The sequence below is a fragment of the Natrix helvetica genome (assembly GCF_964273705.1).
Source record: "Natrix helvetica genome assembly, chromosome: 3".
Lineage (NCBI taxonomy): Eukaryota > Metazoa > Chordata > Lepidosauria > Squamata > Natricidae > Natrix > Natrix helvetica.
This window is the reverse complement of record NC_138549.1, coordinates 152667015-152683839: the sequence shown is the minus strand read 5'-3', so window position 1 is coordinate 152683839 and position 16825 is coordinate 152667015. Positions and strand designations below refer to the sequence as shown.

General features: G+C 36.4%; 1 protein-coding gene across 12 annotated transcripts in view; it reads left to right on the top strand.

Annotated features, from left to right (window-relative positions):
* The window catches only part of ZMYND8 (zinc finger MYND-type containing 8), a 120360-nt gene that overhangs the window by 13633 nt on the left and 89902 nt on the right, over positions 1–16825 (top strand). For 3 of the 12 annotated variants that reach the window (XM_081948073.1, XM_081948072.1, XM_081948071.1), the window contains exon 1: positions 7457–7756. The exons of 5 other annotated variants lie outside the window; for them this stretch is intronic. In XM_081948073.1, coding sequence (XP_081804199.1) covers positions 7743–7756 — 14 coding nt within the window. In that variant the 5' untranslated portion in view covers positions 7457–7742. Of the gene's footprint in view, positions 1–7455; positions 7757–7971; positions 8160–8777; positions 8840–16825 lie in introns of those variants that run through there. 4 more of the 12 variants (XM_081948070.1, XM_081948069.1, XM_081948079.1 and 1 more) reach the window with 4 other exon arrangements.

The window sequence follows — 16825 nt, the reverse complement described above, 5'->3', positions numbered from 1 at the left end:
TTATTGAGCACCATATGTTATTCAGCCCTTCATTGTATAATTTCTACTTCTATTATATTTTTATTTGCCATCGTCAAATGTGAATCTTGAGTCTTTTTCCAGAAATATTTTTAATGCTTTCTTCTGTGCAAGATATAATTCCTTCCAAATTGTATGTTTATATGGTTGGTCCTTATTATTTATTAATGAAATATGGTGATCTAAAATTTTATACCGGTGGTACCACAGTTTCTATATATTTGGGTAAACATCTGAGATTCATTTAAATTTGTAAATAAAAAATCTGGAAGAGGTCTGCTTCATGACAAACAGATGAACTATTGTATTGTATTGAATGGGAGTAAATGTGTGCATGTAATTGTGGACGTAAAATATGAATGATGCCTTCTGCAAGCTGGAGAAAAGCCTTAATATGACTGACTTCCTGTCACCATAGCTTATTCAACTGACTATTGCTTAAAAATCTTGACTAGCAGGATACAGGTAGTTTTGTTATCTCTCACAAAGGCAAAGTTGATGCATCTGGTTCTGGCTAGTATAGCAGGCCAGAATTTGGGAGGATTTTTTTTTTCAATATGTCTTTTACCTTCATTCTCTAAAGCTGCTCCTTGTTTACTGGCTCTTACTCCAGGTTGGATGATTAAAGATTTGAGTAAGTGCTGCTCTGTCAGGGCAAGGGGTAGACAGCATGTAGGCCCAGGATGGCGAACCTATGGCACGTGCTGTTGTGCGCAAGTGATTTTGGCATGTGAGGACAAAAAAGTTAGGTATCTGACTTAGGTGAAGACTTCTTGGCATTCTTACTTGGTTTATTCATTGTTGCTCTCTTGCTTTTGAGCCTGGATTGATATAGTATCCTTTATTATTTATTCTTTTATCATTTCAATTACATTCAATTTTGTATCCATGTCTTCGCTTTGCTTAGAAATTTTACAGCAAAACGTAACATTTTAGAAACAAAGAAGACTGATACTGTTTATATTATCTTTTTGATTTCCCTGATACAATCCTTCAGAAAGTCACTGTACTGTTTGAGAATGTTACCTTTCAAGAAATACATCTTCCCACCTGCATGTTGCTTTAAAATTACTGGGCTTTTTTGTGCAAATTAATTATGTCTTGAAGGTAACATATACCAATGTATAGTTTTTCCAGTCTTTTAGTATAACTTGATGTTTTTCTCTTACTGATTAGTTTTTGAAATACTGTTTTCTGTCTGTCAACATTGGATGCATATTGTGTTCCCTTCTTTCACAAACATTCTTCATGTGTTCCATCTGGCGTAGTGAACCATCTGCAGCAATTTTCTTGCTATTCTGTAGAATACAAATTTGAACTGTCAAATTTTATGTAACTTTTTTCCCCTCTTTTGATATTTTGTTTTCTTTTTATTGTGCAATTCTTTCCTTTCTGTCTCAGTGTCACTTAGCCATTATGGTTCTGTTTATTGAGCCAAGGCCACCATTTCTTCAATATTTATTTTTATGTGTCAGAGGATAAATGTTATAGGAGGGGATTTCTGATTTGTAGTGCTGGGTAATAAGTTAGATAATTGATGCTTGCTAACTCTAAATTCAGTAAAAAAAAACTATTTGCATATCCCTAAATTAAATTGCTGAAATGAAGAAAGCAGAATTGGTTCTTATATTATTAAGAAGACTATTAACTGATGTTATTCCATATTAATACTATGTAGTAGGTGTTGTATTTGAAACTCTCCTTAAAGAGAACAATTGGAAAAGATTCTAGTTTCTTTATGAAGTTGTGATTGGTATTTTCCTCTTTTTTATACTCCCCCCCCACCTACCTAACCTATTTCTTCAGACAATTGCTGATTAACATCTCTTACTTTAGTCTATTTCTGCCTTCCGGTTCTCCCTATTTCATTGTTTTTCCTCTCCTTTTTACTCCTCTCCCCACCTAAACAACCACACCCCGGAAAAGCAATTGGCTCAGCCTGCAGTAGGCCGTGCATTGTAATTGCCTTTTATTACAAGATAAGAGACTTCATTCACTGAGCAGGGGTTTCTCTCAGCTGCTTTTAGTCTGTAGCTTGAACGTTTGCTTGTGCTCAGCAACATAAATTTTTCCAATTAAGTGGTACTTTTCCTTTTCCTTTTCATTTTTTGAGGCATTCTTTGAGCATATAGCATGCAAGATAATTCCAGATTAGGAAGATCAAGCTCTAATATTTCTTTCAGCACTTTATTTTTTATTAATACTTAAATAACATGTTTACCATAGCAAGATAATTTTCCTTACGTTCAAAACAATTCAGATTACCTAAGAGAAGCTCCAATTACTCTGTTTTGCCCAGACTTCAGATCCTTTACTTTTAGTTCAATAAACCATTTTGTTGATTTAAAGAGGAGAACTCTGAGGCCTGATCTCTAGTTATTGGTGCTATTAAATTACTGTCTGATATATGACCAAATCCTCTCTCCTGGGACTGAGTGTGTCACTTTGGCTGAATGCCCAGTCACCATCAGTGCTGTTACTGTCCCAGAGCCAAGACATGTTTCCCACAGAGAATCAACTAGATTTTAGTTGCATTTGTTTGGGAGTGCTGTTCTTGATATGGACAGTATGGAAATAGAATCACCAGCATAATAAAACCCAGCTAGTTTCAACAATGGAATAATTCAATAATTATTCACACATATGTGCTAAATCATGATTTGTGTGTGTGTGTATAGTTTGTTGATTAAGCCACATGGTCACTCAGGTTTCTGCATCAAATTTAAGCCATATTGTGCTTTGGATTACCGTCAGGTCCAGAACATAGGAACTTGTGACTAAAGAGGGTTATTTTAAATGCAATTTCTACAAAGTAACCATGGTCTGGTCACTCTTCTCAAATAGCAGTTTAAGAAGGTGAAAGAATGACTGCAGACAGAACCATTTCTGCCACAGTGCCCCAGCTGCTCCTATTTGGCTTCTTCCCCCCTCCCCCATGGGTGAGCAGGAGTTTATTTTTCAAACAAAGGAGCTGGTGAAAGGATTTACTTCCCCCACTCTGCGTTTGGTGGCCCCCAATCCAATTGGGCCCTGCAGGCTTTTATGTGTTATTGTTTTGAAAGAAAAAAAAAACCCTCAGTATTTCAATCAGAAAGGATAGCCATTCACTGGAAGATATTTTGATAGTAATGTGAATGTTGGCAATTGTTGCTTGCAATTAATTCCATTCAATTACAAATTACACATTTACAGTATTCCATTATTTCCCCATAAGAATTAAATTATTATGGATATCATTTTTTTTAAAAATGATGCTTTCATTTTTGTAAATTTACTGGGGTTTTTAAATACAAACATAGGGAGGAGATAGGATAATTTAATCAGTGATTAAATTTTATAAATTTGATTATAAGCTCTACTGTTATAGCTCTGTGTGATTCTTATAATCATGCAAGAGTAGAAACAACCAAATGAATTGTCCTCTGCTTATCTGGGAGGACAAGAAATTAATCAAGACTGTTTTTATGAATTATTAATCCAGTTGGAATCTTTTCTTATTTAAAGTTTGCATCCTGGCTTTTGAACTTCACTCCTTTCAGTAACTGAAGTGAAAAATAAAATAGATCACAGATGCTTAAGACTGGAGCATCTCTTCATTACAGTGCAGGATTGTGTTAAAAGGTATCATTCTGGTCACATGCTCTGAGTATTATACCTAGCTCTATTTCTTTGTGGAGTTGAAATTCTTGTATCTTTTTCATAAGCCTCATTTTTCAGAATGCTCTGCCTTTTCATTTTTACCTTTTTAAAGTGTCATATATTACCAATATAAATCCTCAATGAAATGGTACTGGAGTATTTCTAAGCTGTACAATTTGTTTAATATACTGGAAAAGTGAAAAGCCATTGTTTCACTCCTTCCTGTTACTCCATGAGGTGGTGCAATAATGTATCATATTGCTCTGTTTGTGCTCTCATCTCATTGCCCACCATTAACATTCTTTTTACAGTTGCCTATTTATAGGAATATTGTCTTAAATCTGTATTTGCAGTCTCTCTCTTATAGGAATGGTTCAGTTATCTCTAAGCTTCCCCCATCACACTAGTACACACATGGGCTAAAAAGTAGTAATTTGAAAGTAAAGCAGCTCTGTGTGACAAGTTGACAATAGAATAAGATTATTCTATTGGACCATGATTTACATGATTCCGGTCTACTTCAGTGCCAGTAGACTCAGGAAGAGTGGATGGGTGGGGTTTTCTTCATGCAGCAAACTACATATTCAAACAGCCCGGGGAAAGGAAAAACTGGAGTTCTGCCATTTGGATTGGCAAGTAATCAAACTTGGGGGAGGGAGCTAGTAATATAATTTAATGATGAAATTTAGAGATCTGGATTCAAATTCCTTCTGAGACATGAAAGCAAGTTAGTATCTATCTGGAGAAAAACTTCTCTTAAAAGTCAAGATAAAATCATGAGTTATTTTATCCTACATCATGCTGGTAAAACAGGACCGAATCTTTCGATAGCAAAAAATAAGGATGATTTAAATCTGTATTGTTATTTTAAGTACTGGATTAGCATGTGATTGTTCTAAGATTATGTAGTGTGATCATTTTTAAGATGACTATAGGGTGATTATTCTTAAGGTAATGTAGCATATGTGGTGTGGACGTCATTGGACCGGGGAGAAGACATGAAAGCGGACATCTATTTCAAACATATTTACTAGATTATTTCAGTTTAAAATATGCAGTGTGTTAGAAGCTATAACATATGAAGTTATTGGTGTTGATTTTAATTATCAGAAGCAAAATATCAGAATTTAGATCATGTACTTTATTATTCAGCAGTTCCTGCCATTGAATAACATTTCATTGATAAACAGCATTGCAGCTTGATTCTTCTGTTTTGCCTTTGCTGTTGCAATTGTAGCAGGTTTGTTTGTTTGTTTGTTTACTGAGATGAATTTTGTGACTTTAACACATGTAGTTTATTATTTGGGCCATTTCTGTTATACTCATCAGACAATAGATGGAATTCCATGAATTTGTCTTCTGTTGTTCTCATGCCTTTGGTCTGTACCTACACTGTTTTATTATGAACAACTTCCTGCTGTATTTCAAAAGGAGAACAAAAAAAATGTGAAAATGCATTTAGAGTTTTAACAGCGTCTGACTGGAATTTGAAAAATGAAATTTCTTAGCAGAAAGTACAGCAAAATTGTGTATGAAATTAGCATTGGTTTAATGTATGTATATTATCTGGAAAACCGCTTTGACAGAGAATACCCAGCTTCTTAATAGTATGAAAATTTATCTGGGAAGGCTTGAAAGTGCTTGTGATTTCAGGGAATGAGCCCCCCCCCCAACACACACACACACACACACACACACAGAACCACATGATAACCTTTTATTATTTCTTTGCATTGGATTATGAAGAATCTATTCAAGGTTTGCTTTTATGTGTATGAACTTCCATCATACCACTTGCTGTAGAAATTTACAGGCGGCTAAATTTAGAGTAATTTATCTAGCTTTTATTGTGATTGTAAACAAGAATTTTAGAAAGGTGTTAAAAACCTTATTTTGGTTGGTATCCTTCAAGGCCCAGTCTTAACTGGATCTTTCCCTCTGTTGTTACATATTACAGTATAGTATCATAAAAATACAGTTGTGAGGAGGGAGATGTGTTAGATATGTTTGGTATCTTGAGTTACTTGTAAAAATAATAAAGGCGGGATATAAATAAATATCCATATGCTATTTGGGACATTCACTTAGAACTTTATTTTTTCATACCGTTTGTGACTAACTTTGCTTCCAGTCTGTTTCTTCATACATATATTGCTGTTTGCATTTTGTTACCATGCACTTCTATGTACTGTTGGGAGAAATGTCCTTCTGGGTTCGGCTCCAAGTGGGGAAAAAGATACTGGAGACATGGAAGCTGCTTGGAAAGATGGTTTAATGGTGGACAGGACCACATGGCTTGAGCCCTGAACAGAAAAGGTGATCACATGCTTCAATGTTGGTGGAGAAGAAGAGAAGGGAAGAGAAGGACTGAAGAAAGGCTTGCAGGGATTTTTATAATCTGTTCTGCCCCACCTATCTGTTTCCTGCTCCTGTGTAAGAAATGTATTCTGATTGGTTGCCAGACTCACATGGGCCCATGCAGGGGCAACCCTCTAGGGTGAGTTGAATTCAGGTTTGATTGAGTTTAGATGCCATGTGGTCAGTTGAGTAAAAGGCAATATTATCCTGCCTTCATTGCCATCCCCCCTGGAGCTGAAGGGGAGAACTCTTTATTATGTAAAGTGGACTAGCTTGGCCTTCTTAATGGCCCATTGACAAAGCGGGGAAGCTGCAGGAATTTACTCTGTGTTTAAAATGTGTTTCTCCCTTTTTCACATCCAGGAAAATATAATATTCTGCCTTATCAATATTTCCTAGGATATTTCATTTTTCTGGGAGAGGGCTGGGTGATAACTTCCTACAGTACATTATAATTTTAATTGCCTTTATAGTTTTTCTTTACCCGTATTTGTAAATATAGCCAAAAGTCAACACAAATGTACGTGTTTTTTTTTTCTGAAGTTTAGCAGTGTATCCCATGGCCTGTGGTAAATAAACTGAAGTATGAGGTGCTTGAGAGAGCTAAAATATCTCAATGTTTCTCTTTGCTTAAGAAATGGCTACAGTTTAAAATTATCTTCCTTCCTTCTTTTCTCTTATCTTCCATTTAACAACTAGATGAAATTTGCTAACTTTACATTATACTTCATTGTTCTTCCCTGTGTGAAAAGAGCTCTGGTATTTTTCCACACACTGAAAACGCTCTTCATAAGGCCTGTTCTTAAAAAGAACTGACTGTGATAGGGTTAATGGTTATAAAGCTGCAGCAGACTAAGAAGAAGCAGGCGAGATTGTTGTTTAACTGGCAACTTCAGAAGACTAAAGGATAAGGGAAATTTGTGAAAACATCAAACACCATGCTACCGAACAATGTAGCTATTTTCTGTAAAATGTAGCTATTTTCTGAAAAATGTAGCTATTTTCTGCATCTATTCTGTTAGGAAGGCAACACTGCAAGTGATTAGGAAAAGAGTTCCCATTTCAATTCATTGCATACGGGTGGGGGTTAAAATTCACAATGTCAATTCTCACAGTTCACCAGTCTTATAAATGTATTTGGAAGAATCAAATGTGCTTTTTGAGAAACACAGATCTTAGATAACTATAGCACATAACTGCATGCATTAGCTGCCCTCTGTGTATTGTTTCAAAACATTTTTCACTTACTATCGGGAGATTCTTTTTTTTTTTCCTGAATTGCTTCTAAAGGACAGCTTTTGTGACCTGAGAAATCCTGCAGGTTATTAAAGCTTCAAGCAAAAGCAACAGATGTGGTTTGAGAGTGTCTTTTAGTCTGCCACTTGGTGTTCACTTTGTTCTGTTTGAAAATCTGTTTTCTGCAAGGAATTTGTGTACGGATGGCTTTCTTTTTAAGTTTCTTTTGCTAAAACAGGCCTAGTTTAGCCTGTGTCTTCTCTGTGCACAGGATGGCTCCTGCTTGCCAGAGCTGCACAAAGATAATCGCTCAGGAAGTGTTTCAGCCAATCCCCTGAAGCTTTACATTCAGATTTTCCAAAGTAGCCAATCCAGGATTAGCTTTTATTAGGGAGACAGATCATCAAGCTGAAGTGCCAAGCCCTTTCTGTCTGAGTACTGAGAGCCTGTCCTCCATGTTTTATAAGTATTGACATAACACTGTGTTAACAATGCATCCACAGAGGTAAGCTTTACTTTTTTACATTTTTTTCTCTGAAACCTATGAGTTGTGGCTTAACAGTGTGATTCTCTGTGATCTGTTGCGAAAAACTCACCCCACAGCACTTTATTAAGTTGAAAATGTTTAAAATTGCTTTCTTGGGTCACATGGTTTAGTAGCCATTAGCCATAGCTTTATTTTACAGACTGGCAAAACGTTTGCATACATATTCTTCACAAGGGGATGGTGGTTTTAGAGTTTTTCAAGGTACTGCTCTTCCAAAGCAGCTTTCTGTGTCTGAGCAGTTTGCCTGCACTATTGTCTGTTGTGTCACATGCCTGCTGAAGAGAAAATGGAAGCTAGGGAGCAGATGCATTTAACTGCCCTACAGGGAGACAAGCAGGGATAATGGCAGACAGCAGAACAGGCAAGTTTACCTTTTCAAACAGTAAAAATAAGAGCTAATCTAAGTTACCCCTGACAAAATATAGGATTTTTAGCCACTGAGCCTGCAGTAAATAGTGATAATGGCAGATTGCAGATACTGGGCCTAAGTAGTGGAGTGCTGTTGCATCATGTTTCTGTGCAGTTTTACATTAACTTAAAATGGATACTTTTTCTTACAGGAGGATTGTAGAAGCAGGATGTATGTATTTTTTTCTGGGAGAAGTATATTCCTTTAAAACTGTCTCTTTAAAAATGATTTTTCTTATTGTAGGTTTCAGAAATAGTTAAGGTCTAGGGCTGAAACTATCAGACATAGCTATGCATCTGTTTCAGTTCCTTATCTATTTAAAGACACCACTTTTTTGAACTGTTATCTACCTTTCTTGTAATACAAAAAAAAAACCTAATGGACTTCTTAACTGCTTTTTTTCCCCTTTTGCAATGTAACAGGCTGGGTTCTCTGAGGTGGAGTGATAAAATATCATGTGTGGCTCATGAGAGTATTACATGTTCATTTTTTTTCTCTTCTTTTGGGGCTTTTCTGGTTTTTGGCATGATGCTACATAATTATTTCAAAAATTTCCTTTTGGTCAATCCCAAATCTGCCAGCTTGTTGTATCTTATTTATTGGGGAAAATGAGATGGTTGCTTGAATATTTGGTAAGTAAACTTGTCTGCTATTCTCTGATCAATTTAAGTAGTTTTTAATCTTTTGCTTTTAACAGGATAAATGTAATGCATCCAGGGAATTTTTTTTCTCTTTTGCTAAATAACTAAACTAAATATTACTGGGTTTTTCCCCAAAAAAAATCTATTAAAAAACTGTGTGCCAATTTGAATTTGATTTTTTTCACAATATTCTGTTATACTTGAAATATAAACTTCCTGTTTTCTTCTGAGAACAACATTCTGCTTATTCTTTGTTCACAGAGACTCTTAATGAATGCATTTGCAGATTAAAGCCCAATTCATACTTCCTCTGGCTTTTGAGTGATGAATGTGCTAGTTTTCAGCAAAGTAATCTTACTACATTGTTATATGGTTATCCTTCAGTTACCCTATGCTTTTTTATTACCTTATATAATCCAGCATGACATTTTGTTTTAGAATCACTTCAGTTACTGATGTTTAAAATCTGAAACTAAGATACTTTATATGCATGTCTCATCTAACAGTTTTTGCAGTAAACATTTTCTCACAACACTGCAGATTGTGCTATATATTCAATTTATGTACCATTTTGTAGCAATCCAGCTTGTGCTCTGGCACAAATAAGTTTTGAGAAATATTTCCTTGTCACAGCTTATTCAGGGATATCATGAACTTGATAAACTATCCCTTTTGCTATTGTCTTTAACCCAGGTTTGTGGCTGATTTTAAAGTGAATCCTTCAAATCATTAAAAATGCCTAATCACTGTATTTCCTCTCCCATCCCCCTACAATCTGTTTCTGGAGGAGTTAAAGTTACTTACCCAGTTTTTCTCTGTTATAGAACTGATTAGTATATATATATATATAAATGCTACCAAGATATAGCTAATAAATACATTTTACTGCTTTGTTTGTCAAAATTGTGGCCAGACACATATAGTATTTGCAGACATGCATTACACATTAGCAGCTGGGTGTGGAATCTTAACATTAGAACATACTGTCTTATGAAGAAACAGGAGAAAAGTGAGCTGAACTCAGAATGCTTGAATTAAAATGGCTCCCTTAGGTTTTGTTGAAGAAAGATGTGTCTCAAGATCTGCATCTCCAGAGCTACTGCTGACAAAGAAAAGCCTATTTGCATGGACTATCCTTGTGCACATAATGAAACACAGCATCATAAATTCCCCGAAGTTCACCCCTTTAAATTATTTGAATGCTAATTCTTTCTTAGTTCACAAAATATAAATGTCTGCATTGCAGCAAGATGTTTGAGGCAAGGAGAGACAGCAGTGTTGTTCCCGGATCAGCCCAATCATGTTGCTCTGTTGAAAGCCTGACCAATAAAAACAGAATAGGTTAAAGATTGACAGATATTATAGCAAGGCTGAGAAAGGCCTTCCAGAAATTTCTCTCATCTTTGTTCCATTTTAAGTACAGTACAGAAACTGAGCCAAGCTCAAGTATTCCATAATGTTCATATTTTTACTAAATACCTTAATCACATTTGATTGCTTATGATATGTCACATTTAAGAATGGTATGCAAAGAATCACACTCTGCTTTAAGCAAGATGATGCAGGTTTCCTTTACCAAGAGTGACTATATAATTAGATGAACACTTACACTCCTGTCCTAATAGACTTGAACTAGAGCATTTGAATATTGATTGTAATTTCACTGAATAACATAGCTGAAATAGGCTCCTTTGAAATAATTATTTTGGCACAGTATTCCTTTTTATGTATTTATTTTGGTCAATAGAAATTCAATTTACTGTTAGGATTTAGCCCTCGGTCCCTTTTTAAAATTAAATATTGCAATAAAATGGCACAGAGTTAAAATACACATGCCTTTAATAATAAATTAATAATAATAAATTTGAATTTATTAGCCGCTCCCTCTCCAGACAGGACTCGGGGCGGCGTACAATAAAACATATAAAACATAAAACATGTGCAAACACATAGACATCCAAATACACACATATACAAAGACATACATGCACGGACATACATGCACGGAGGAGGTAACAGATTACATCACATTTAGACAATTCAATCTGTGTGTTGATTATTTGAGAACCAAATAGAAATGGGTAAAATAACTTGCATTTCTAGAAAGTTTTTCACAGTATTTAGCCACTCTTGAAAAGGAAACAGTACTGTGACCTTCAAAACAAATATCCTACTCTCTCTCCCTCCCTCCCTCACACAAGTGCTTGCGTGCGCACACATACACATACACACTCTTCTACTTCGTTAATTTTGGAAGAACTTTTTAGAATATCCTGACACATTTTCACTACAAATACTGTTTGTAAATTTATCGTCATTTTGTATAATCTTTTTTTTTACACTTCAGTTCTCTTTTTATTGTAAGATAACCCAGGTTGCAGTGTTTGGTGTACACAGACACTTGTGTGTGTGTGTTTGTGTGTATGCGTGCATGTTGTATTGTGTGTATGCATAGAAATAAATTCTCATTAACACCTACCATTCAGTATCACTTTTGTACATCTTCAATAAAGGGACTACATTTGTTTTATACTTGGCAAGAAATTCAACTTATTGTAAAGCAGGTGCATTGTAGGCATATAAGTAAGTAGTAAATAGTCAGTGCCCTGGAGTATGTTGGGCAAAGAGTGACAGATTAAAATCTTACATAGCATCTCAGCATTATGGGACAGTTTAGTAGTATCAATTATAATAGGTAATCAGATTGGCCATTGGGAGTGAGGGATTCAGAATTTTAGCTCTTCTACAGACTGTGCAACATACCACAGATTTTAATAACTTTTGCTACAGACTGCTAACAATATTAAGAACCAACCCAAGGAATTACAGTATTTCATACATTTATTTAAAACATGAAGCTTTAAGGTAACATTTATGAAACTAGCTAAGAATTCGTTACAAAGCTAGATGATTTGTTAAACAAGTTATATTTTGGGATTGTGCAATTCGTTTCTGTGAAAACATTTGATTTAAACACTCCACTTTCTCCTGGGATTGAAGTATTGCTATTTTGTTAGCCAAGTGTTGATACATAATTTCCTGATGAATTCTAATATTTCTGAACATTATTGTACATTTCTTATATTTAAAAAATGGATGACTTAATTTATTATATAGCATTTCATCCCTTTTACTTTCATCAGATTAGTAGTTATTTTTAATCTTAAAATACATTAGGCTTTGCAAGAAGAATCAGTTCTTAGAATCTAAGGATTTCCTTAATAAATTAATCTTGGGCATTTTAGTTTACTATTTGGGGATATTTTATTATTGTGTAATGATTTTTTTTTTTGCTATTTAACTGTTTTAAAAATTTTACTGCTTAAAAAAGGTCATAGTTATTGAATAAATTGCTACCATTTTAGCCTCTGTATAGGAATGAGGCAATGCAGTGCTGTCAGACGCCATTTTAAGAATCCTGCATAAATAGCATAGCTACCGATGAGTAAGAGACTGTTATAGGTGAGTGCTTATACACAGATGCTCTTTATTCAGTTATGACAAGCAAAATAATATCTCAATTTTATGAAATGCAGTTTTAACAATTTTATTATATGCTTGCTACTTGTACTGTAGAAGCATCAGTTATTTTGAAGATAAAATTGAAGTGCAGGTCTTACAGTGTTGAGCATTGTTTTTATTTTAAAAAGATTTTGCCCAAATGTATGTGTCTTTGATAATAAGTTATTCCATTACTGAGACTACATTATGGCCAGTATTGTCTGGTTGTTTTCTATCATTGGATTTCTTATCTGAATGTCAAGTGTAGCAGTTCATTTCCAACTTTTCCTCTTTATAGATAGATTAGGTAAAAGCATAGATGTTTCTTCATTTATCCATATGTTAAGTACTGTAATGATGTTGCAGTAAAGAGTAGTTCTTAACATACAGTGTTTTATTTGTGAAAAATTCAATGTTTTTTAAAAAAAGCAAACCACAATTCTTTACCAATAAATAATATTTTAGTTATGTAAAATATACACTAAACATTTTTGATAGCTGGGTTCATTTGTATCATTCAGTACTTAGATACCATTTGAAAAAGGGTACGGCAAACTTATTTAGCAAAACTCTAAAGTCTTTGTGCAAAAAAAAAATTCATTCTTAAGATGTGAGGCTTTGGAGTGTTTTTTAAAAAACTTGATAAATTCAGAGATAGGTTTGGGGGTGAATATAATTTCAAGTCACTATATTGTATTTGGCAAAGGTTTACTAATATAAACATTTATATCTGCTTTCTCAAGAAAATAATATAGTATCAGAAAACAAAGTAAATGTTCTTTGTTATAATATATGTATTATAGGTGTTGTCTATCAGATTTAATAGTATATATGTACAATCCTAATCACTTTCTTAACTGCATTTTAAAGGAAACTGTAAAAAGGTTACTACAATGAATTGGAACAAAAACTATTCAATGTAGGAGATATCAAGATGATGCACTTTGATCCTTTAATCCTTGTTGTCTTTTAATATTTACTTTCTGCTAAGAAAAGTTATTGCAAATAATATTAAAGTGTAGGTATTTGGGAAATGTTTCTTTGCCTTATTATCTTTTGGGGACTGATATATTTAAACAGATTATAAATAAATTGTGATGGGATGGAAAGCACACACTTGAAATCTACCGAATCTAGCAATAAAAAATTACCCTAAAATACTAATCTCCTGCATGGATATCCTGAACATCCCTCTTTCATTGCCATCAGTGAAAGTATTAAGCAACTCAGTATATAGTTTGGTTGTTTAGGCAGAAACAACAGTTTTATTGAATTTATGACATTCTTCAAAAATAAAATAACAGTCATATTTTCCTAATTTTTTCTGATATTTCAAAATATTTTCACATTATTTCTAAATTTAAAATCTTACTTTAAATTTATTGAGTTTTCTAAGAAAATTATTTTGATCCATAAAATAAACATTAATTACAAAATTTCCCATTGACAGCTTCATACAGGACACAGGAAAACAGCTTTATATCCTTGTGGAACTCCTTTATTGCATATCAAAGCTCAGCACAATGCTTTTAGGTTTGAACTTTACTTTTCAAATGGTTTAACATTTTGGAAATTTCTTTAATTTTAAAGAATAAATTACAAAACTATGTTTGAAAACTTGTGCAATGTGTGAGTTATACATATCTTAATTTCTGTTTCTTTTCTCTCTAAACAAAAAGCCAATATTTGTTTACCACAGTCAAAATATGTATGCAAGTTTTCCCTAGCCTTAAAAACTATATAATAAACAACATGTAACATCATGTTACATAATGTTCAGTTACAATGTGGTATATTGGAAGAAACCATTTAATTCCACAGTAACTTGCTCAAAAGAAAAAGATATTTATCAATTTGCCTCTCCATTCTATTGCATCTCTTCCAGTGTTCCATTCTACATGTTTTTTAAAAGTTCTTTGATCTGATTTGGAATAATAATTAGATACAATTCTTTCTCACTCCTCTGGGTGGTATGTGTTTCCTCAATCTCAGGTCCTGTACCAGATGCCTGAAAATTTGAGGGTCCTCTAGCACTGCACACTTCTGGAGAGATAGCTTTGGATGTTGTTCCTGGAATCTGTTGGAGCCATTGTTCCAGCTTTGGAGTCACTTTGACCTTTACTTTCCACGTCCTTTCTAGTTCCTCCGTTAGGCTCTGATACGCCTCCAGCTTTTCATACTTTTTCTTCCTAATATTGCTGTCACTTGGCAGTTCTTCTGCTGCTTTTTCTATCATGCTGTCTAGTTGATTGCCTGGTACCTGCCTGGATCTGTCCATCTGGATTTGGAAGTCCCACAGGAACATAGTCCTCTTATTCTCCACGGCCTTTTGTGGAATCTCCCATCTGATTTGGGAGTTCCAGTTCACACACTGTACATATGTTCCTGTATACAATGTCAGCTACTTGGTTATGCCAGTTCAGTATATGCTGTTCCTGCCTGTATCTTATAAACTGCCTCTATGTGTTGGACTGTCTCTGAGGTTTCTCTGTACAGTCTACACCTTTGATTCAATTTTGTGTGGTAGATCTTTGCATCAATGGATCTGGTGCTTAGTGCCTGTTCTTGGGCTGCTATGATCAGTGCCTCAGCATCTTTCAGTCTAACCCAGTCCTGGGTTTCCTAATGTTGGTTACCTCAGCTGTCCGAACTACATGCAATGCAGGGTATTGCCTTGTCTACCCATGGCACTTTTCTGCTTGATCTTCCTCTCATGTCTGCTACTGTAGCAGACATTTCTCTCATCTTCTCGCTGATGTGCAATTCCTGGGAGGTGGAAACCTCCACACATTGTGGGGAGCTTCTGAGGCTTCACATCAGTAACCATGTCTCCCTTTGGCCGGTTCCCTGTATAGGCAAGGTATCTGATAGGAGGTAGGGCAATAGGGCATGCCTGTTGATGGTGTGGATCTTATTCTTCCAATTGATTGACTTTTCAGGAATTGTTTTATCCTTGTTGGTACTTGAATGTTGCTGTCTTCTTTGTGATTGTGGGATACCAAGGTACTTGTAGCTACCAGCAGGGCACATAATGTCTGCTATGTGGCTTGCTGAATCAGCCTTAGCTTTATTGCCTCTTTTGTATACCATCCGGTTATAATTCTTCAATCTAAATGACATGCCAATGTCCCCACTGACACAGGCAAGTTGATGTCTCATTCACTCTTAGCATACAGCAGGGGTGTCAAACGTCTGGCTTGCGGGCCGGATGTGTCATGCACTGGCCACGCCCATGCCCAGTTTAGCGAAGGGGGAGAGTCACAATACGTCACATGACACCTCCATGACGATGCGACCCCTGGCATACAGCTTAAAATCAACCTGCCAAGACCTTCCATGTTGTGAGGTAGGCTATTTGAATAGTAGTGTTTGCTTACAAGGTTCTTTCATTAACAGCACTGTTTTTCTTTGTGTTTGCCAGTTTGGGTGGGAATCCTGCTGATAGCAGCTGATTCATCTGTGCTGCTAGGCATTCATGCAGTGCTGTTAGTTTCTTTAGTAAGGGTGGATCATGTCCAGGCCAGGTACTGTCCAACTCTTCATGTTTTTGACTTGCTATTGGATTTCTGCCACTATGATGGTGATTGGTTCTTGTTCTAGGAGAGTACTGTGGTTTGTCTCAGGTCTTGCAGCCCCTTTGCATTGTTGTTATGTGTCTTCTCTTTTTCCCATATGTTCTTCTAATGTTCTTCTAATGCTCTTCAGTTTCTCTTCTGTTGTTACTGTGTTGTAACACTGCATTTGGGAGTACAACATGGAAGGTTCTTTGGAGAACAGGGCATTTATCTTCTTAACCTCTAGTGCAGCGATGGCGAACCTTTTTTGGCTCGCGTGCCACAAGTGGGGGGAGCGCGGGAGGGTCGTGTGCGGGCGTGCCGCACCCATAATGCAACACGCCCCCAGTGCGCATGCGCGCACAACGCGCCCAATTTGCATGATTTTTTCGCCTTCCCCAGGCTCCAGAGGCTTTATAGGAGCCTGGGGAGGGCGAAAAGAGCCTCCCCCGCCCTCCCAGAGACTTCAGGGAACGTGCGGAGGCTTCCCTGAAGCCTTCGGAACGCTTAAAACCTCCCCGCCACCCCCGGAGGTTTCAGGGAACGTCCGGAGGCTTCCCTGAAGCCTTCGGAACACTTAAAACCTCCCCGCCACCCCCGGAGGTTTCAGGGAACGTCCGGAGGCTTCCCTGAAGCCTTCGGAACACTTAAAACCTCCCCGCCACCCCCGGAGGTTTCAGGGAACTTCCGGAGGCTTCCCTGAAGCCTTCGGAACACTTAAAACCTCCCCCCCCCCCGGAGGCTTCAGGGACCGTCCGGAGGCTTCCCTGAAGCCTTCGGAACACTTAAAACCAACCTCCGAGCAATCCGGACTTCCGGGTTGCTCGGATGGTCGTTTTAAGCGCTCTGAAGGCTTCAGGGAAGCCTCGGGGCAGTCCCTGAACAGGCACGAGACGTGTGTCTCCATCGCCCGGGCCCGGAT